This window comes from Penicillium hispanicum (genome assembly GCF_028827665.1).
Source record: "Penicillium hispanicum strain IBT 35686 chromosome Unknown utg000004l_segment0_segment0, whole genome shotgun sequence".
Classification (NCBI taxonomy): Eukaryota; Fungi; Ascomycota; class Eurotiomycetes; order Eurotiales; family Aspergillaceae; genus Penicillium; species Penicillium hispanicum.
Window position 1 is genome coordinate 1,160,270 of NW_026623196.1, and position 21,831 is coordinate 1,182,100.

Genomic DNA, 21,831 nt, shown 5'->3' on the forward strand with positions numbered 1-21,831 from the left:
ACCGGCTCATTCATTATCTACAGTAGTAGGGGTCAGGACCATGATCTCAAAACTCTATAGTAACATCGTCGAACACATCGTATCACATAATCTGAGTGGTTTCGCTTTGTCAAGACCGGAAGATGTCTGGGAAGTGAGCTCGTAACTCCTCAAGGCTTGAGATCAAGTACTTCGAGGCCGGGATACGCGGAGTCTCGATCCCTGGTTCCACCAAGTGAACAGTTGTCCAGCCCCGAGCTTGCGCGTGCTTGCAATTGAGGTGCGAGTCATCTGGACGATTGAGATGGTCAGCATACAATGCCCCAGCTAGTGATCTTGGGGATTCAACACAGACGTCCAGAGACGTGATAGAAAATAAGACGTACCAACAAAATAACACGACTCGGTACTGGGAGCACCGGCCTCCTTCTCTGCTTTCGCATACATCTCTTGGTTTGGCTTACAAACCAGCGGCAATTGGCCATAGTCACAGAATGTGATACCTTCGAAGAGATCCTCGATGCCCAGTAGCTTCACCACCCGTTTCGCGTGATTGACATAGGCATTTGTGAGCAGCCATGGCTTCACCTTGCTGGCGTCCAGACTCTCCAACAGCTTGCGCAACTTGGGATCAGGCTTCAAGATAGCATCGAGGGGCAGGGCGTCGTCAACTTCATAATTGAACTCGAGTGGATCAATTTTATGATGGCGTGTAAGACCCTCAATGGCAAGTCCGTATTCTTTATAGTACTTTTGGTGGAGCATATGTGCATCTTGCGGGGTGAGGTCGAGGTGCTTGACGAAGAACTTATCTATATCAAGCAAGATCAGTCAGTTGCGAGTCAAGAGGTATGATATTTTTACGGTCACTGACTGATCAACTTCTGCATTTCATCGTGTATGTTGCATGCTGGGCGTGACTGTCAGCTTTGCCTCGGCACATAGTTCTCAGCGGTTAATGATCGATTTGCAGCTGCACCTTTAGAATAGAGCTGTAAATTCAGTCGTCAAGCGTTAGCGACATCCTTCTTTACAGTAGTAAAGGCTATATCACACGTACACAGTTGTCAATGTCGAAAAAGAATACCGGGCGTGAGTCACCGACTCTGCTGGCACCGTTGGTGGCTCCCATTGTGAAATCGCGGGGAGTCGAGGGGAAGGCAGGTGCTAGCCGAGAAAGTATCGGAGTAGGACGAAGGAACTGGCGGCCAGGTAAGCAGGAGAATGCGCGATGCATGGAGAACAGCAAGAAGGTAATGCTTCATGCGCGATCCAGGGTTGTTCCCTTGACCCGTGATTGGCACAACACGTCGTTGTTACCTAATCCGCCCTAGCGTGGGCGGGAAGTGAAAAGCAGATCATTCGTCACGCCTCGGCGTGTTCGACTCTTTTTTTCTCTTCGCTCTCTCTTCCCAATCAATGGTCTAGAGTGTGAAATCTAGGGTTCTTGCAACTCAGATCGTGGTGCCAGGGTGCTGTGACACTGCTTTTGCCCTAGTGATCACCTCCAACTGCCCCAAGAAGCTGGCCAGGCTCATCTTGATCCCTCCAGGGCTGTCTTCAAGCTCCCTTAGATCATGGCCGCAGCTCATGGGACTACTACTCACCTTCCAGCAGGACCGATGGCTACTTCAGTACCAATAAAGCCAGATGAAGTACAGGAATATGAGCGGATTCTGAAGATCAGCGATGAGATCTTCTCGGGATCCCATCCGCGTCTCAAGGTCCCTCAGCACCTTGTGCGCAAGCCTGGAACGCGAAATGGCCAAAATGGCATTTCTCCCCAGCAGGGTGCGCAACCCAAATCCACCAGGGGCATCTCTGAGAGCGTGCGCCCGCCGCAAACCACCCGTTCCCCAAAAACTGCTGGGAGTGTACCGTCTGCTTCAGCAACGAATGCCCCATTTCCATCCACCCGCCTGGCTTCTAAGCCATCAGAAATCGACCCTATCTTCTTGACTAAGTCTGATGATCTGGTCAGGGCAGAGCTACAATTACAACGGCAGAGGGTGGAAAGAGTTCTTCGTGATCAGCTGGAGCAGAAGAAACAAGATCTCAAACACAAAAACACGGTCCACGATACCAGACCTGAATTTAATGTTTCGGAGGTTTTGAACAAGGCTCTGGAAATCGTGAGGCCTGTCTCGCTCAGTGATCCATCTGAGACCAACGGGCCAAGTGATTCCTTTGACGACAACTCCTTCTACTCCAGTAGAGCCCCCGATTCGCCTGCCCCTGCTGGCGCACACCGAAAGTCATCACCAGTGGCTCCGGCGCAGCCGGCTGGAGCTTCTGCACATGCCCCGGTAGACCATTACTCAGATGAGTTGCAGCGCCTTGAGGCTCTGAATCGAACTGGATCCGACCAGGAAATGCAAGATGCTTACTCTGTTGCTGACCAGCGCATCCCTTACTATCAGAAGCAGCCGCTCTCCGGTCAAACAGAAGCTACCCATCGACTTCATGAGTCACAGCAGGCCGAAAATGTGGAGGAGCCGGAATACTCCCCACCCGCTCCAGTAGCGCCACCCATCGATAACAGAGGCTATGAGCCGGGTCCGGTAAACGGAGGTGGCAGAGGTCCATATGTCGATCGAAACCGGGCCGTGCAGGTATTCACATCCCCGACGAGCAATGTGAGAGTAGTTCAGAACCACATTACTTCGCCAGCAGCTCCTCGGCCATCACGAGTCTCGCCCTTGGCGGTGGCCAAGATTCCCTCCGTTCAACAAATTCGAGATGAAAGGTCCGATCATGAATCACCACGTGTGTATTCTGATCCAGATTCCAGGCGTGGCAGCCCTAGTGGACAAGCGCCGCATCTCATGCCTCGAAAGCGAAGGAGACTCCAAGAAAGAGGAGACAATGCCCGTCAAGTTTCTTACAGAAGGCAGAATGCTGATCCTGCCGATGCATTTATTAAAGAGGAGCCAGTGTCCCCGCCGCCATTTGCCGATGATCCTGCCTTGGTTAGAAGCCGACAGCCTCAAGAACGCCCCGTGTACATCGACATTGCATCCCCACAGTACAGCCCGGTGGTCGAGAGAGGCGAGCCTTCGGCTCGGGCGCCAGTGTATGAGGTCGATCCCTATCCTGAGATGCCTATCGAGCAAGTGCCACCCCGGACAGTCTCTCGGCTGAGCACCAGACGACCTGTCCGTGACGATACAGACCTGCGACGGGTCGCCAGCATGCAGTATGCGCGACAGGCCGAATATCCTCGGGAGTACATCGAGACCGATCCTCGCGCTACCCGCGCTGCCTCATATGCCGTTGTGGAAAGGCGAATTCCAGAACAACCCAGGTACTATGAAGAGATCCCCTCTTACGGACCACGGTACATTGCCGTGGATGATATGCATCAGCCCTTCTATCGGGGTCCGTATTATGAAGAAATCCCAGCCCCACGAGTCATGGCTGCGCCCCAACGTCGGATTGTAGTCGATGAGCATGGCACTCAGTACTATGAAGTGATTCCAGCACCGAGGCTACAACCAATGGCGCCGCCGCCTAGACCGATGTCTCGAGCACCAGCTCCGAAACCTGATGCTTACGACGACCGAACCCCTGTCCGTACTGCTAGTGTGCGTGCTCCGTCGGTTATTCAAGATTCCTACGACCGCCGCTATGTGCACGAGATGCCGCCACCACAGCCCATCTACCGACGTATTCCTGCAGACTACGCGCGGCCTGTCGCCGGAGACAGACGGACGTACGCCACGCCATTAGAGGGTCACGAGCCTTACCCACACGATGGCAGTGTTCAGATCGCGGAGTATCTTCCTCGTCGCCCACCATATGCTGAGGAGCACGCACTCCCTCCAGAGAGAGTGATTCGGACTGCAAGTGTTAGGCCCCCACAAGCTCGGTATGAAGGACCGCCTGAGGTTGTCCATCGCGTCGGAAGTGTTCGGCCTGGTGGACCAAGTCGCGATGTCAGCGTCTATATGGATGAAAGACCAATGGGCGACTACATTGAGCGGCCATACTACGTTCGGGAGCGTCGATACTACGAAGGTGACGATGGAAATCGCATGGTGTTGGATGGCGCTTCAGAGCCAGTCCAGCGTGTCTCACAACGTTACTAGAATATTTGAATTTATCCACACTTATCATCTATGTACATGTTTAAATAGACTTAAGGCATCAACCTATCACGAAAAAACATATTCTTAATCCTCATTTCTTCAATACTACAAGGTTAACATAGATTCGACCAAACACGAACTAGGCCAAGCAACAAAGTCATTCAGTAGGGCACATGCAAATCAACTTTTCTGAAGTCGTCCGCCTGGAGCCCGAATTTCTTTATGCAATAGGTAAGTGTAGTGGTTTGCTCTGTATCAATACTCACCTCACCGCAAAGCTCTGAACAAATATCAATAAGCATCTGGGGAAGCGTGGCCTTTCTGAAACGCGTGAATATTTCCATGGTTGAAAAGGGATAAATATGACGGTGGATCAATGGTAGTATTGCAGCTGCCTCCATCAAGCTCTGCATCAGAACAAGCGATATATTCTTCAACATAGAATATTATGTGTTGGATTGTAGTCATCATTTGCACAGATTCAGAGGGGGGCAGATATCTCGGGACCATTATATATACACAGATGATCAGCTACCAGTGCTATTGAGTTGTAGACTTAAGACTCACCAGAACCGCTGATTTGCACCACAATGTGTAGAGATGAGGGTTTTATGGGAAAGAAAAAGGAACTTGTTACTTGCCTATCTCCTGTCATAGATCATCAGTTGTCAATATCCATCGCTTATATATACAAAGCAGGGCTTGCTTTCTCAGGTACAGACCTGACTCAATGAATTAGCATATGGTTCATGATAGTATGCGGCTCGACCTCGGGCAGATAAATCATGGTATGATACCATGATAGCTCCCTAGAGAAAACCATTAGCCTGTCTATAACAAACCATACTATCCCACCCTAGGGGTAACTGTTTTGACAAGCAAAAAAGGAGGCCAGGCCTACTTGGCTGCTCTGCTCTCGCATCAGAGTGACACCAGCTCCAGCATGATATCTCTGAGTATATATATTCCATTTGAAGCTATCATCTGCGAGATTTCAGTTTGATGCAGTCACTTGGTGCAAGTCCACGGTACTAATATATTACAGTGTTGTGAAGAGAAACGTATATGGCGGGGGGGAAATCTTATGTCAATCCTTCCAAGGTTGTATAATATTGCTCAGAGTGTTTGATAGGCCTTTCTACATAACCTAAGAGACTATTATGCTGGGAATAAGTTTGGAGAAACTCCCTGTGGTAGAAGGCAGGAATAGGGAAGTGAAATTTGGAGCAGGTGAAAGCAGGTGAAAGATGTTGAAGAGACAGCTGAAGGTATATTGTTATGATAGTCAGAATAACTAGGAGCACTATGGTAAGAAAAAACCTACGAGACTACTACGCCCCTCTTTCTCTTGCAAATAGAATACAATTAACCTACCTAAAAGTTATAGAGATTGTCTGGAATATTCTTCGGGAAAGATATCCTGGGTTGCTCTATGTATAGATAGTTTTTGGTAAATCCCCAAGACCACATACTACATAGTTTTTACCTCGATCAAGTCGCTGGCAGAGATCACATCAGTGAATAAAGGAGCGCTGTATGAGCATGTAGATAAAATTTCAAGATAGTAAATATCGGCTCTCGTATAGTTATGCAACTGTGCGCAAAAGGCTAGTTCATGCTGAACGATTGGTCTCACCATCACTATATTAGTCTAGCAAGAGTACTCTGTATAACTCTACAATATTAATTTGCGGCGTAGGTACTATATCTGTGGGTCATTCCACGCCCTTTGATCCTTCGAGGCTGACGCCTTATCGAAGACCAAGTCTGTGCGGGTGGCCTAGTACCCAAGAACCTACTACTATAAGTAAGCTTTTCTGACTTCTTGTCAATGACTCATTCAGTCACAAATCCAATCGCATTTATACATAAATCGGACTTCTGTTCACACTTCATATCATCGAAGCTTATTTATTCTCAATATGGTGTTATTCAAGCCATTCGTTCTCGACAACTGGGGTAAGTGCTTTTCGAAAAGGCTAATATTGGGTTTATCGCTAATGTCATTACATTGGGACAGTTCGCCAGTTCAAGGTATGTAGAAAATAAATAAACCATTCACTGGTATCATTTCTGATCAACGAGACTCCAGCACTTGGCACAGCTATCCTTGCACGGTACGTCTATAATTAGAATAAGGATTATGTGTACAGTATCTCACACAATATTGAGCTAGATACATGTGTGGATCCTCTGTCGGTAGAAGAGCTTTCCAAGTTGAACGCAGTTTCCTCGGGTGCTAAAGAAAGTCCGATTGGCCTCTCTTCCCAGCTCATCTATGGGTCGGTGCTGGGAAATCCCGAGCTTCGCGAGCGGATCCTCTCGCTCTACCGGGATGATCTCGACAATGACTCCAAGTCGGTGCCTCTCGCCATTACCCAGGGAGGCATTTCCGCCAATTTCCTTGTTCTCAATACCCTCCTGGGCCCAGGAGACCATGTTATCTGCCAGTATCCAACGTATCAACAGCTTTACGACGTTCCCCGTCATGCTGGTGCGGAGGTGTCGCTCTGGCGTTCTCGTGCCGAGAATGAATGGATCCCCGATGTGAGCAAGTTGACCTCGCTGGTCAAGGAGAATACGAAGATGATCATTGTCAAGTGCGTGTCTGATTGTCGCTTGCTTCTATAAATGCTAATGACTAATCTGAACAACCCCAGTACTCCCAATAACCCAACTGGGGCAGTGATCCCTCGCGCGGCCATGGAAGAGATAGTCACGTTTGCTGCCCAGCGCAATATCATTGTCTTTAGTGACGAGGTCTTCCGGCCACTTTACCATGACCAGGAAACAGCGGACCAGCAGTCAATCATGTCCTTCGCAAAAGACTACCAAAACATTATTGCAACCTCCAGCCTTTCCAAGGCCTTCTCGCTGCCGGGCATTCGGGTTGGATGGGCTATTTCACCCAGCCCAGAGCTCCTGGAACCAGTCATTATCGCCAGGGACTTTACTACCATCTCCGTCTCGCAGGTGGATCAGTCTATCGCGACGTATGCCCTGGGTGTGCAAGACGAGATCCTTCGACGGTCCAAGAGTATCTGTGAGCGCAATCTTAACCTGCTGGAGCAATTCGTTAAGTCGCATGCGACTCGACTGCAGTGGGTGAAGCCTCGCGGCGGGTCAGCGGCGTTCGTGCGGGTGGTTCATCCCAAGACCGGGGCGGCAGTCGATGATGGCGTTCTCTGTGAGAAAATGATCCATGAGAAAGGGTTGCTGATTGTGCCCGGTGGCAAAAATTTTGGCACGGAGAGTGATGATGATTTCAAGGGATATCTTCGAGTAGGCTTTGTGTGTAACCCCGAGAAGTTTGAGAAGGGCTTGGGGGCCTGGGGCGAGTATTTGCATGCTTTGGACGCTGAGGACGCATGAGATCGGTCGGGGTGGGTGACAATCACCCTCACACTCGGTTTCCCCTTGTTTATTTTGCGAACTGGCGATACTACTTGACCAAACTAGAATTGGTTGGTGGTGGCTGGAGGAGGTGTATTTTTGAAATTTAAAAGAAGAATGTGCTTCCGATACGTCTCTCTGGCTTGGGGATCGTCAAGTCAGGATCTCACCGAATCTCTCGGACCAAGTTCATCGATAAATAGGCAGTGGCAGCTAACTAAATAGAACGGATTCGATCAACAGGTGGGAATCCGACCCTAATCAATCAAGCCGACCGCGTCGAGTCTCCTACGGTCCAGCTCTGGAGTCCAAAAACTGGGGATGCGGCCCCGACGCTCCTGCAGTCAGCTTTGGAAGCGGCACGGCCCAGTCGGAACTGGTCTCGAGTGGTCGAATCTTTGTTTTATAGCGCTCAAGGCCGTTCGGCCCACTCCGGTATACGAGAGAATGACGTCGACCGCTACAGTATGGGACCCCTGTCCTACTCGAGAACCCTCCCAACGACGAAATGATGGGGTGGTACGGGGTACATGTAGAGTGCACAGGGAGGACAATGGGCCTTCTCTCCCGAGTGTTTTTCCCGGTTGATCATCTGAATCATCATTCTGGAGACGGCGCCGTAGAGGAGTGTCTCGGGGCCAGGAGGCCTATTAGAAGGGAACACGGTCGTGAGTGTGCCTAGGCACCAGCGGTAAGTACGATCACTGGAGTTAGCTGTCGACGATCTGCACGCCGGCTGGGGGAACCAACCGCCCAGGGCCCGCAGAGCAGGTTGCAGGGTGCAGGTCGACCAAGTCGGCGGCCGTGTCCGGGCCAGCCGGGCCTAGAGTGGGCGCCCTATCATTATCACCTTCCCGCTCAGCTGTGGACCGGGGGGGCAGATACATGTACAGACAGTCATACGGCGTGGTACAGGGCACTGCATCCCGCGGCCTATGAGGGCGTCGACCGGCGTACGAGGAGGAGGATGTGCGAAACGCGGAAGGTGTCGGATACCGAGATTCGTCGACCATCCACGGGCTGACAGGAGTGGGCCACTCAGCAGCGTTGTGGCCGCTCTGTCGGGATGGTGAGTCTGGCACTGCCCGTACTTTTGACGCGCACGTGACCGCACTCGGCTCCAGCAGCCATTGACTCTGCGACAAGTCGAGGACGGAGGAGTGATTATCCTCGTCGATTCGATCTCCATTGCGCCCCGACCTTGATGGTGAGCTATTGAGCTTGACCTCGCATCGCTATTGAGTGGAGCAGAATCCCCGAGCAGATCGTAGCCGCCAAGAGAAAAGCCCTTGCAAGGGCATTCTGTCGGATTGGCCGCGACATTCTTTGCACGAACGAGGCAGTGCTGAAATGTGGATTCGAAAGCCCGGAAGGCGACAATCCAACAGGGGAAGGACGAGCTGGCCAGAGAAGATCCGTCAATGCAAATGGGTGAGAGTGAGCATTCATTGTACAGAGGCGTTGGCCAGCATCTCGTAGAGTCGAAGTCGAAGAGAAGAGAAGAACAGTCAATACCGTACAGAGTACTGAACGCGACCCGCACAACTGACGACACTGCGATCCCTTCCCATTTCACCAGTCGTAGTCTCCTGGTTCTCGACTCACGTCGCTTGATTCCATCCCCCCCAATCTCTCCCCCCAAACCCATCCTCAGCCCATCCTCAATCCACTGGGGGAATTCGAATTCTATTTGATCGTGTCGTTCCGGGTGGTTCCATTTGCGTTGCGGGTTTGCTTTCCCCGGTGTTGGTTGGTCCGTTCTCTCTCTCTCCCCATCGATCGATCTTCGTTTTCCACCATTCCCGAAACGCCCACACAGGCCATTCCTATCCCTGTCGAGACCGGCCGTCTTGACCTTGATTTTGACCTTCACTTCTCCCACCCACCTTCCTCTCCTCCTCCTCTCCCACCCATCTTTCTCTTCCCCTCGAACTCGTTCAAGGGGTGAGAGAAATCCGCTCCTTAGGACATGCACAAGATCTCCAACTTCACGGGCCAGGCCCGTCATGGTTGGGAGCGAATGACGCCGACTTTCGGGATGTCCAGGCCTCACACCGACATGGCCTTTCGCCGGCCACATGGCGCTCCGCCCATGACCCCTCCGACGAGCATCGATCCGACCGTTAACTTGTCCTTCAACGTCCCTTTCTCTTCTACCCTGTCCGGTCCCGATGTGGAGGATGTGCTGCACGCCAGTCCCGCCGCCCTACAGCGCTGGACCTTCCCTGAAGGCACGCCCGAAGGGACTCCGGTGCACCAGCTGCCTGTGCACACCAACAACGTTGAGGGCCTGCGGAGGTTATGCCGGCAGATTACAGAGACCAGTGGAGGGCGGATCGAAGCGACAGTGACATCCTCAGAGCCCAAGGCTGTGCCGTCGCTACAACGGCGCCCCAACGGCCTGGTGACCAATGTCTGCGTGACGGGCGATGGCGAGACGGTGCGGAAGATGCGTGCGAAGATTCTGAACGAAACTCCCATTATGCTGGTACGTGGATGAATTTTTTTTTTCCCTCTCGGGCTTCGGGCCTTGGGCCGTGGGCCTCTCAATCATCTCTTGCTGACCGTTGCGCCCGTGATTAGCGATGTGCGACTGTCGACCTGGATATGCATTTGATCATGGATGGATCGCCCAAGGGTATCCGAGCAAGCGTACTGGAACACATGGACACCTTGGCGTCTTACACCGGAACCGATATCTTCCTGCTGACACCAAAACTCCACGACGCGGATAGTGCGGTGGTATCTTCCTATGGATATGCGTCCGACAATGGTCTGGACCAGCGGTTCCGAGTCGCCATCTATGGTGACATGGAGAGCTCTGAACACGCCAAAACGCGAGTTCTGATCATGATCGATCAAATTGTGGGGTCTTCTTTTCCTTTTTGTGGGATAACACTCGGAAGCAGACGGTTAACATGATGATAGCTCAAACGCCATGTCGACGCAATCAAGCTGGAACTGACCATGCACACCCTGGTGTGTGGGCGCACTCGCAAGAATATTAAGCTGATTGAAGCTGCTACCTGCACCGCCATCTACTTTCCCTCCCCGTTCCCTCGAATCTTCGGATATACCCCTCCTGGAGCGAACCGTCGGAGTGAAGATGAGGTCTACATCACGGGCGAGACACCGGAACAAATCGCCCGTGCCAAGCAGAAGCTGCGCGAGCTGGTGATGGGAGTCAAGATCTATGTCAAGGATGTGGTTGTCAACTCCAGCAAGATTGACAACATTTTGCTCGATCGGTTGGATAAGGTCCGCAAGGTCATGGAGATGAATGGCTCCTATGTTCTCTTCCCGCAGCTGGGCAGCCAGCGTGGTCTCGTTCGGATCCAGGGCACGGAGGTTTTGCACGTTGAGCGGACGGTGAGGGAGATTATGGCTTTGGTAGGACATTCTTTGGTTTCAATTGTATCCAGACCACTAACTCTTTTGTCTCTGCAGGCGGGCCAGTTCTACAGCGCCTCGTGGTGGATCATAATGCCCGACCCGGCACAAGGCGGTATTCGTGCTCCTTCGACAGCCGAGGTTCGCGCAATGCTTTCGGATATCTGCACCAACTCGGAAGCAGAGGTCAGCTTCGATAACCTCACATTCACCATCAACGGATCCGACGATGCCGTCAAGGCTGCCATGACCGTTGTGAACCAAATTCCATTCGTCACGCGAAGCCAATATCAAATGCGGGTCAAGATCGAGCTGGCCAACGAACACAAGGAGTTTGTCAGTGGCAAGAAGAACGGCAAGATCAACAAGATCATGGGCCAAAGTGAGTATTTTCAATTCAACCAATATGGAGACAAGATGCTAACCGACATGCAGGCAATGTTCAAATCATATTTGACGGCTTCAACGAGTACAATTTCTACATCGACGTGTGCGGGAACCAATACGAGTCAACCAAGAATGGCCTGGATTTGGTCGAGCAGGAAATGCCCGCTTCCATCTCATTCCATGTGCCCGACCAGTACCACAAGCGTATTATTGGCATTGGAGGACAGCACATTCAGCGCATCATGAAGAAGTACTCGGTCTTTGTGAAGTTCTCCAACGCCATGGACCGAGGTGGAATGGGCAAGGAGGATGACGACATCAAGGTCGACAATGTCATCTGTCGGACTCCTGCTCGCAACGCCCAGAGCCTGGACCTTGTCAAGCAGGAGATCATGGACATGGTCGAGAAAGTCGTAAGTTTACTGCCCCTCCGTGAGAGGAAAAGGACCGAGCTTACGGTGATACCACAGGACGCCGAGTATGTCTCGGAGCGAGTTGTCATTAACCGGCTGTACCACCGCGAACTGCTGGCTCGTATGACGGAGATCGACGAGCTGGAGAAGAAATGGAACTGCAAGATCGAATTCCCCAGCACCGAACTCGCCAGTGATGTCGTGACTATATCCGGTCCTGAGTACCAGGTTCCGCAGGCCGTCGATGCTTTGTTGGTCCGTCAATCCCCCCCTTTGGCGCGCCTGTTCTTTTTTGTGGTCCCTGATTGCTGATTTTGGGAACATAGGGTATGGTGCCGGAAAGCCACGAGCTACACTTCCAGAGTTCTGCCGAGCTGCGGGAGTACTTCAAGGCTCCGGACTTTCTCGCAGATGTCCGTACAAAGCTGAAGGAGCAGTACGAGGTCGACATCAATGTGGACACGAGCGCTGATCTCACGACCCGTGAGGAGGGCTCCTCCTCGCCTGACCCTGCTCCGGAGGACCGAGTGGTACTCGGTTATACCAGGAACAATGCTGGCGGCCTCAAGGATGCCATCGACTTCCTGATCTCCCGTCTCGTCGCCCACGGCCTCGACGCGACCACCGTCAAGGGTGCTATTCCCCGCCCCAAGTCCGACTCTTTCGAGGAGTCGCTGCCCTTCTTCGACTCTAAGCTCTTGCAGCACGCGCCAGCGCCTCTGATGACCGACTCTCCGACGCGGCCCAGCTTCGTCGACGAGACTAGTGAGCGCGGCTCGATCTTCGAGCGACTCCGCAAGCCCGGAAGCATCTCGTCCTTCTCGTCATTCATCGGCCGCAAGAACCACTCGGCGTCGCCGGCCTCGTTTTTCAAACATGCATCGAGCAACGCCTCGAAGGCGTCACTCGTCTCGATGGAATCGCGGGACAGTGGCTACCGCAACCCATGGAACGACTCCGGGGTGAACCTCCCCGAGGACGACGTGCCTGTCCTGGGAAGCTCGCACAGCCACAAGAGCAGCAACAGCAATGGCTGGCCCACGCGCTTCGACGCCAAGTTTCCTTTCGGCACGGCACCGGGTGACATGACTCCCAAACATGACCTGCGCGCCTCTTTTGACAGCGGCCGCCCAAGCACTTCGAATTCTACTTCTGGATACCCGGCCCCGATTGGGCCACCGCGTTAACCCCAAAATATCCATTCACAGCAGTATACCCTTTTGGTTGATTTGTTTCGAGCGAGTGTCTTTTTCGGTCCTTTGATTTTGGTCTCTGATTTGTTGATTGATACCACGGAACGCAGGCAACGAAGGCGTCAGAAAAGAAAACGAGATATCCAAGATCTGCGGGAGATAGAGCGGATGTTCACCGTTCATGTTTTGTTCTTGAAGTTATTTTCGCGCAATATCGATGATTCTGATCCCGGTGCCAGCGGGAGTCGACGATGGCTCGGGTTTCTTTGATTCCTTTTCCTTCTGATTCTTTCTGAGTTGATGTTTTTTTCTCTTTTTTGATATCCCCATCAATGACATTTGACCTTAAGACGATGCACTGGAAACTGCTACTCGATGGGACTAGTACCCACTAATCGGATGAGGATCTGGCTAGTCGTACGCACCATGTGGTTCCCGCTCGCTGGCAGCGATATGAGGTCTGGAGGTACAACCGACCTTGCGAGCCAAGTTGGCGCAATGCTTTCACATCTACTCTCACCCACGGATCATGGTAGCCCTTTGCGGTTTCCGAACAAATTCGAGCGGTGGATAGTTATGACGATCTCCCCGCTGACGTAGCAACGTGGGGTAACCATTGAAAGACCGATCTAAACAACGACTCATTTCACATTCTGCTCTGAATCGAAAACACCTAATCTAGCTTCTCGAACTCTGTATCCGCAAGAGGAATACCCTCCTTCTCTCATCAACCACACCCATCGCTCCAACATGGCACCATCCTACCCGCGCCCTGACTTCCAGCGCAAAGCGCTGCACTGGGCCTCTCTCGACGGCACATGGGACTTCATCTTCGACGACAGCGACACCGGCCTAGACAATCAATGGCACATCCATGGCCTCCCCGCACAAGCCGAGCACGCCCAGAACCACCAGATAAACGTCCCCTATGCATTCCAGACCCCAGCATCCGGAATCAACCTCTACGAGGCGCACGAGGTGATGTGGTACGAGCGGACGATCAACGATATCCGCTCCTCCGAAGATGTCTTCCACAACAACCGGCTGATCATCCGCTTCGGCGCCGTGGACTACGAGTGCACTGTCTGGGTCAACGGGAACCTTGTCGGCAGCCATCGCGGCGGCCACGTCCCCTTCGACGTGGACGTCACAGATGCCCTCCGCGCGAGAACGGCGCGACTGACGCTGCGCGTCCGCGATTCCCCGTATGACCTGGCCCAGCCGCGTGGCAAGCAATTCTGGGGCCCGGTGCCGGAGACTATCTTCTACACGCCGACGGGCGGGATCTGGCTCTCTGTCTGGGCGGAGAGTGTGCCTCCCATGCGGCTGAGCTGCGGGAGCGGCGGGACGGTCCTGCGGTCCGACGATATCAAGCGCGGCGAACTGCATGCGCAGGTGGCTGTGACCGGGCGCCGGGCGCGTGCGGAGTGCAGCGTGGAGATCGAGGCGAGTCTGGGGGGCACGCTTGTCGGGCGGAGCAGGGCTCATCTTCCTCGCGAGCGGGACTGGGCCGCGATCAGTCTGAGCATGAAGGCGCCGCATGCCGCTGGGTTGCAGAGCAAGGCTCCGTTCGATGATGAGGAAGCCTGGCATGACAGCGTTGCGCTGTGGGCGCCGGAGCATCCGATCTTATATGACATCGTTCTGCGGCTGTATGATGCGGCTGGCAAGGTGGTTGATGAGGTTGAGACGACGACCGGCATGCGCAGTCTCTCGTGGCAGACTGGCGATGGGACTTTTCGGTTGAACGGCAAGCCGTACTTCCAGATGCTGTTCTTGGACCAGGGATATTGGCCTGAGACGGGGTTGACGCCGCCGTCGTCCGAGGCGTTGAAGACTGACATCGAGATGGCGAAGGCGTTGGGCTTCAACGGGTGCCGCAAGCACCAGAAGGTCGAAGATCCCAGGTTTCACTACTGGGCTGACCGGCTCGGGTGGCTGGTTTGGGGTGAGATGGCGAACGCCTACGAGTTTGGACCGGACTATGTCGACCGCATGAACAGCGAGTGGGCCGAGGCTGTCAAGCGGGATATCAACCACCCGTGCGTCATCACCTGGACTCCTGTCAATGAGAGCTGGGCGTATACTTCATTGAAGGACAACATCGAGCAGCGCAACCATATCCGCGCACTGTACTATCTGACCAAGTAAGTCCATGCCTCAGGATCAAAAGCCAAAACCAGTCAGTCCACCAGAAGATGAGGAGTGAGAGCTAAACATAATCGCAATTCAATCTAATAGAACACTGGACCCCAGTCGTCCTGTCAACGACAACTGCGGCTGGGAACACGTCCAAACCGACCTCACCACCTACCACGACTACACCGACTCCCCCGAACTGACTGCAACATGCTCAAAGATGGAGGGCGGCATCCTGGGTCCTAAGGGCGGCCACGACATGTTCACGAAGCCAATCTACTCCGGGTTCTCGGGTCACACGCTCGTCGACGCGGGCGCACAGCACAAAGCCGGAGCCCCAGTGATCTGCACCGAGTTCGGCGGGGTGAACATTGCGCCTGCGAAGGACGCGCACACCGGCGCGCGCGATTGGGGGTACACCACCGCGGCCGACGTAGAGGACTTCCTGAAGCGGTACGAGAAGCTGGTGATGGGGATTGTTAAGGGGGGTCATTCGTGCGGGATGGTGTATACACAGCTGTATGTGGAGCCGATTCTGTTCTTTCCCTTGGCTTTCGTTCTCTGTTGGTCTTGTGTCGCAATGGCATGGGGTTGAGACTAATACTCCGTTCGGCGCAGGTGTGATATCGAGCAGGAGGTTAATGGGCTGTACTCGTACGACCGCAAGGAGAAGGTCCCTGTTGACCGGGTCAAGGCCATTATGGATGCGGCGCGGGATCACTACTACCAACACGTAGGTGTGCAGTCGCATGGAGCCAGGGGATTCAAGAAGCTGCTGGTGCAGGGTAAGCAGGCGCTGCACCGGACTTGAAGTCCTCGCTGAGACGGGAATTATGAAGTTGGGGGAACAATGTTAAAAGTTGCAGGGGATTACTGGTATTTCTGGGCCATAGGATAATGAGAAGTCGTATTATAGGCGGCTTCTTGACGGCTTCCGTTGTCAAGGTTGTCTTCGCGAGAAGCTGCTTGCACTTGGAACGGGCTGAAAGAGCAGAAGACCAAAGTTTCAGAACATGGACAAATACAACACAATAGAACTTAAGTTCTAGAAACCATATTGTCCTCATTAAAACTACAGGCTAGATAAGCCTCGTAATATTGATCAACTCGCTCGAATGCTTGGCTAACAATCAACAGACTTGATAAAGAACGAGAAAGAAAATGAGATTCCAATCCCAACGCAGAACGCCAGACATGCCGAAAATTTCTGTCAAAAGAGCCTGTATGCGCTGAATAGATGCATATTAGAAAGAATTAAAGTAGAGCGCGATCAAATCACATGTTGGCGAGTTCATGGTCGATTTGGCGGTCCACGAAGGCCCGCTTATCGCCAGTGAGGGTGGTTTGCAGGCGTTGTTCAACGAGAACGCGAACTAGTTGGAATGTTAGTAGCTGCAACAATGAGAATGAGAAGTGATGGGTTATTGGAACTTACCCTGCTTCTTGGTGACGGTATCGAGATCCACCTCTGCCAGACATCCGCGGATGGCTTCAGTGATGGTCAGTTCGTCCGGGCCACCACCGCTGCGGAAGTCAAAGGCGGTGCTGGCTGGGCGCGAAGGATATTGACCCAGCGGGCTACGAGACCTCGAGGCTCCGAGAAGGTTATCAGTGCTCTGCATGAGGCCAGCAACACTGTGGCGGCTGGTGTTGACAGGGTTGTCTTGGTAGGCGCTGAGGTTGCCAACAGACATATGCCGAGATGCCGATGCAGAATGTCCACCCATCTGAGGGAGATCGGTGTAGCGGGAAAAGTTGGACATGTGGGAGTTCCGGTTACCAGGCACGTTGCCACCGATGAAAGGCGCTGGTGATTGAGGCGGCATATATGGGTTGGCATGACGACCCTGACCGGGGAAACCAGTCAGAATGGTCGATGCGGGCTTGACGGAAGAGTACTGCGAATGCATGTCATCCATTTCCATGCCTGCATCATCCATGTATCGGCCAGTTGAGAAGGCCTTCTCTTGGCTCACACCAAGGTCACCCCGTCGGCCAGGGAGGTTATTGGCCAACGCGTAGTCATCCCAGCGTTGCAGAGGGATATCCCGAGGATCAAACTTTTCATCCTCCACCGCAACAACACGCTTGTCACCCTTCTCGCCGATGACCACACGGGTGCTACCCCAGGTGAAATCATCCTGCTTCCAGAACGAGTAGAGTGGCAAGATAAAGTTGAAGATGGGGAATGCAAGGAGGTAGATTATCATCCACCCGATGTGCTGCCATTGACGCTTGATTATGAAGATAAGAGCCTGGAGGCCGTAGATACCAGCCAACATGACAATCGAGATCAGCGGGAATGGGCCAGTGTGACTAGCAACACGGTAGATCAGATATCCCAGGTAGACGCAGGTAGCAGGGAGAATTATCGTGCCCAGCAGATCCACGAGCACGACGAAACGCATGCTAAAGCAGCAGAAGCCACAAAGATCTTTGAGAGCCGCTAGCTCCACAAGATTGTGGACTGTAGAATTAATCCAACGACGGCGCTGAGAGATCAGCACACTCCAGGTGTCGGGAGCGGCAGTGCTTGCGTAGGCATCGGGAATGAACTTGTACCGCATCGTTGGGAAGTGCTTGGTCATCAGCGTTGTCAAAAATCGATCCTCACCAAGAGACAACAGGTTCTTTTTGTGGAGTGTATCCACATCGTTATCGGCGTACTCCTGAACAACCTTGTCGGAAATGATCAGAGGACGACCCTTATCGGCAGTTCGAAGACGATACATGCAGAAGCTAAATGATGGTGAGCTGTGATCTGCAACTCGAACAAGACAACACACTTACCATCCAGGAAGACAGCTCACACTGCCGAAAAGGGACTCGAAAGCTTTTGCCAAGTGGTGCGAGATGTAGTACTCATAAACCTGAATCATGGTCCACCAACTTCGTTCTTCATTCTGAAGACTAGTCTCACCACAGATCCCAGCAATCTTTGCATCAGCCGCACATGCGGCTACCAGACGATTGAGCGAATCCTCCTTCACACTGGTATCTGCGTCGACCATGAAGCAATATTCATAGAGTTCGGGGTCCACGCCGATGATGTTATTGATTTGGTGGAAGATCTCGAGTTCCATCGGTGACATTGGGGCACGGTGGTGTACCCGGTTCAAGAAGTGCATCAAAAGTACTTGTGAGTCTCGCTTGCCTCGGTTACCGGGCTTGGACTTCCTTTGCTCAGACTCCTTGCCCACCTTGACAACGACGACGTAGGGAACAACATTTCCTTCATACTCGTACAATCCAGAGAATACTTTCGCGTAATTCAGCTGATCACTTCCCTGGCCGATGGACTTGAAAGGCAACGCAGGTGGGTCCATCTTGGGGTCCACACCGAGAATATCCAGAACGATCTTGGGCGTTGGGCGGTCATTTCCACCTCCGACAATCATTCCGTCACAGATGACAAAGATGAGCTTCCTTTTGTTGTCATACTGCAACGCTGTCAATGAGTCAAGACCCTTCCGAAGAGCATCCTCGCCCTCGGTGTATGCGGGAACCATGCAGATCACGAACTTGTCCTGAGGTGCTGGTCGACGCTTGGATCCTAACTGCAAAGCGGACAGGAACTTGACAAGGACGACGACGCAGATGAGAATGGTAAATGAAAGCAAAATCCAGTTGTTCACAGTGCATCGAGGGCTGTTTCGAAAATCAACCTTGCCTTGATAGAAGACATAGTTGAGACACCTCTCCGCATTCTTGAACTCTTCCGTGTCCTGCCACTTGTCGGTCACATCAGTTCCGGGATGGTTCTTGAAGAGGGTTGTCACGGAGCTGGGCAGGAAACTGTAGCTGTCGAGGTCATTCCTCTGCTTCAAGGTGTAAAAGTAGTTGGTGAGATCGTAGACTTTCATATTCACGATAACCCAGTAGCGCGAATCGTCGTTAGCTTGCTTCTGGATGGTATCTTTCGTCCAGACCAGGTCACCTTTGTAGTAATCGGCAATCTTTGGCAAGAAAACGTCTCCGTACCAAGTGATCTTGTGGAGCTTTGTGGTGGTTTGTGGATAGTTCCGAGGGCCACAATCGTGTCCTGCCGTGGGATAGACAATGGCACTCGTGTCGTTGTTTTGCATGATGATAGTGTCGTCTGTCACAAACGGGTTGCAAAATTGAGTGAGAGGAGGAGGAAAGTACGCGTCCAGATTTTCACCAGCAAAGGGTTTCATGTTGGATGATGTTGTCTCGGTCGAGGTGTCACTATGTTGCAAGCGCCAGAACTTGCTGATGTCGTAGACTCGTCCATGAATGCTGACATAGAAGTCGTTGTCTCCTGTATGCCAACTAACCTCTTTCGAATTCCACACCTTGTCTTTGTTGGGGCACAGAAGATCACCGAAAGCAATGATGTAGAAGCAGACCAGAGCATTGAAGAGCAAGATCAGCAATACCAGAACCACCTTCTCGCGCCATGCCATTCGAACGTCTGGGCGTTTCATCCGGCCAACCCAGCGTAACAGTGACGACGGGATCCAAAAGGTCAATGCCCAGACAAAACCAGACCACATTCGACGACCAAAGGAAATGTCCTTCTTCTCGATGTGCTTGGGGTCTCCGAATTCAGGGTCCAACTCGCCGATGTACCGGCCATAGTCGTCATAGTAAGCCACTTCACCCTGTTTGTCGTCGCCCTTAGGACCAAGACCATAGTCACCGCCCTGGGTGTACGGCATGCTTGGAGCCACCGACTTGGCACCTCCCATGACACTAGGGGCGATAGCACTTGGGGCCATCGCAGCCGATTGTTGCATGATCAGATCATCACGACTCCCAAGCAAAGTGGCTGACTCGCCAATAGCATTGCCCTCTGAAGTGTAGGGCGTCTCATACATTTGAGCTCCGTATCCGAAGGGATTTGCGAAGGATTCCTCCGGTTTGAGATCAAGCATGGATTCCGCTTCCCACCAAGCACCCTCTCTCATCCAGATTCGCTGGTGACCAAGAACCGCATCGCCGTTACTCCAACCTCTTTCGAGGATCCAGTTTTCGACACCGTCTTGTCCTTCCGGGCAGCCCAGTCGTGCATATCGATCGACAAATTCTTCCACGTCGAAATCAGCGGTGAAATCGAGCTGCTTCAGACGACGGTTGGCCCATTCAGGGAGGCGCCAATCACGCAGCTGGCGGGACACAGCACCTGCCGACCAGGCTGGCGAGGAGCCAGTGAGCTGCTCGGGGAGGTCATCGGTAGGGTGGATCGAGAGATGGTACCAAACACGACTGCTACCCAGAGTCGTGGGAAGATCGAAACGTCCGCGTTTTCCGACAGAGATGCCCTCATTTTCAACTGGATACAGGAGCTGCCGCAGGAAGGAATCTCCCTCAGTCTCCACTCCGACCTTCTCCAGAACTCCTTGCCGCCGGTCCAGCTCGTGTTCACGCTCCCGCCCGGCAGCACCAGTCATGATTCCGACATCAGCCTCGACTTGAGTCACGGCGGAATTCATTTCGTGGATGACAGACTGGCCAATAGCAGGGAGGGGGATGCCATCCTCTTTCATCTCGGCGTTGATACCAAGGTCATCATCGAAAACGCTTCTCATGGCAACCGCCTTCCCCAAAACCGGACGTGGCATGTCAATCACGGTCAGGCTGACGGTGTCTTCATTGGACCAGTGAGTAGCACCAGCACCGCCATGGCTGGAGTCGTTTTCCAATGAATTCTGAATGTCACCCGTGATGGCACCATTGGCCTTGGCAATAATCCAGTCTACAAGGGCCTCGTAGATTCCAGCAATTAAGATTTCACGTTCATCGGTAGAGCATTTGTGCAGGAGAACCTCGGGGTCTATCCCAAGCAGACCTCCCACATCCTCGCAGATTTCCTCCAGGTCTTCCTGGTCAACCATGAGACCGGCCGCATTACCGAGCTTGAGCAAACCCGCAAGGACCGAGAGCAAATTGCGTTGGGTGGCACCTTTGATACCAATGGCCTTGAGATTGGCACGGAAATCCTCTGCGGCCGCCGCATCGTCCGCCGTGGGCAAATAGGACGGGGGCGCATAAGTGCCTGATCGGTTGAGCAAAGTATAGGCTGCATGGTCTTGCAGGTCCAAGAATTCCCGCTCGGCCGGGGTGGAGGCGGCCGTGAGGAGATAATAGAAGACATCAAATGCACGATAGCCCGGCTCATTGGAGGTCTCCAAGAGACCTTTTTGTACGTTGATGCCGGATGTGGATAGGGCTAGAGACAGACCGACCACTGTGTTTTGGAGAGTCAATGAGTAGGAGACTGACAAGGCGGAGTGGAGAGAATAAGATGGATTAAACGAGGTCACCGCCGCGAGGAATGGGCGTAGAACGGCGAGTGCCGTGTAAGCCACTCCGGGGGTGGCGAGTGGTAGGGCCGCAATGAACGGCTCCAAAAGCGACGGGGTCGATCGATGGAGTGAGCTGAAGCCAGTTAGTGAAAAACGTCACCTCGCAGTCTTTGTGGGATGAAGCGTCATACCAGAGCACAACACAGCCATCTTCCGCTCGCCGCCGAGCATGTTCCCAGGCACGAATGGCCAGGTCCCGGTCCAGGGTGGCTCCGCTGCGGCCATCAGGCAATGTGGTGGCCGCGGTCACCCAAGTGTTGACGACCAGGCTGGTGCTCGAGTCCAGCTGGTAGGGTTGTCCCGCTGTATAGAACGAATGGAGGGCATTCAACAATGTGGTGGTTGAGACTTGGGTAGCATGCTGAGAGATCGGCCGAGGCCCAGCCGAGGGACCGACGGACTGGCTGGAGAAGACGGAGTAGCGGTTCGACATGGCGAACTCTGGCAGAGGTGATCGGCTCAGGGACGACGTTCAGCCTCACTGATAGCTACCACGGCATGAGGATTTTCTTCTTGTGTT

General features: G+C 53.0%; 7 protein-coding genes across 7 annotated transcripts; 4 read left to right on the top strand and 3 right to left on the bottom strand.

The window, feature by feature from the left end:
* Positions 1-109: 109 nt before the first annotated feature.
* On the bottom strand, positions 110-1,111 carry N7459_004185 (putative pyrimidine 5'-nucleotidase; the record flags this gene model as incomplete). Its single annotated transcript, XM_056943369.1, has 4 exons — positions 110-270; positions 366-791; positions 959-971; positions 1,040-1,111. 4 exons carry the CDS (start codon positions 1,109-1,111, stop codon positions 110-112), a joined length of 672 nt encoding a protein of 223 aa, XP_056800252.1.
* Positions 1,112-1,556: 445 nt separating this feature from the next.
* On the top strand, positions 1,557-4,067 carry N7459_004186 (uncharacterized protein; the record flags this gene model as incomplete). Its single annotated transcript, XM_056943370.1, has 1 exon — positions 1,557-4,067. The coding sequence occupies one exon, from the start codon at positions 1,557-1,559 to the stop codon at positions 4,065-4,067; it is 2,511 nt and encodes an 836-aa protein (XP_056800253.1).
* Positions 4,068-5,989: 1,922 nt separating this feature from the next.
* Positions 5,990-7,439, top strand: N7459_004187 (aspartate aminotransferase; the record flags this gene model as incomplete). Its single annotated transcript, XM_056943371.1, has 5 exons — positions 5,990-6,026; positions 6,088-6,101; positions 6,160-6,184; positions 6,244-6,667; positions 6,728-7,439. The coding sequence occupies 5 exons, from the start codon at positions 5,990-5,992 to the stop codon at positions 7,437-7,439; spliced, it is 1,212 nt and encodes a 403-aa protein (XP_056800254.1).
* Positions 7,440-8,170: 731 nt separating this feature from the next.
* On the bottom strand, positions 8,171-9,468 carry N7459_004188 (uncharacterized protein; the record flags this gene model as incomplete). Its single annotated transcript, XM_056943372.1, has 2 exons — positions 8,171-8,695; positions 8,797-9,468. The coding sequence occupies 2 exons, from the start codon at positions 9,466-9,468 to the stop codon at positions 8,171-8,173; spliced, it is 1,197 nt and encodes a 398-aa protein (XP_056800255.1).
* Positions 9,430-12,837, top strand: N7459_004189 (KH domain protein; the record flags this gene model as incomplete). The annotated part of the gene is made up of 7 exons (XM_056943373.1): positions 9,430-9,948; positions 10,044-10,325; positions 10,389-10,850; positions 10,908-11,232; positions 11,286-11,650; positions 11,708-11,905; positions 11,977-12,837. The coding sequence occupies 7 exons, from the start codon at positions 9,430-9,432 to the stop codon at positions 12,835-12,837; spliced, it is 3,012 nt and encodes a 1,003-aa protein (XP_056800256.1).
* Positions 12,838-13,593: 756 nt separating this feature from the next.
* On the top strand, positions 13,594-15,793 carry N7459_004190 (glycoside hydrolase family 2 protein; the record flags this gene model as incomplete). The annotated part of the gene is made up of 3 exons (XM_056943374.1): positions 13,594-14,990; positions 15,085-15,501; positions 15,601-15,793. 3 exons carry the CDS (start codon positions 13,594-13,596, stop codon positions 15,791-15,793), a joined length of 2,007 nt encoding a protein of 668 aa, XP_056800257.1.
* A 464-nt stretch (positions 15,794-16,257) lies between these two features.
* csmB (putative chitin synthase) lies at positions 16,258-21,744 on the bottom strand (the record flags this gene model as incomplete). Its single annotated transcript, XM_056943375.1, has 4 exons — positions 16,258-16,355; positions 16,418-17,721; positions 17,773-21,384; positions 21,443-21,744. 4 exons carry the CDS (start codon positions 21,742-21,744, stop codon positions 16,258-16,260), a joined length of 5,316 nt encoding a protein of 1,771 aa, XP_056800258.1.
* Between the last annotated feature and the right edge of the window lie 87 nt (positions 21,745-21,831).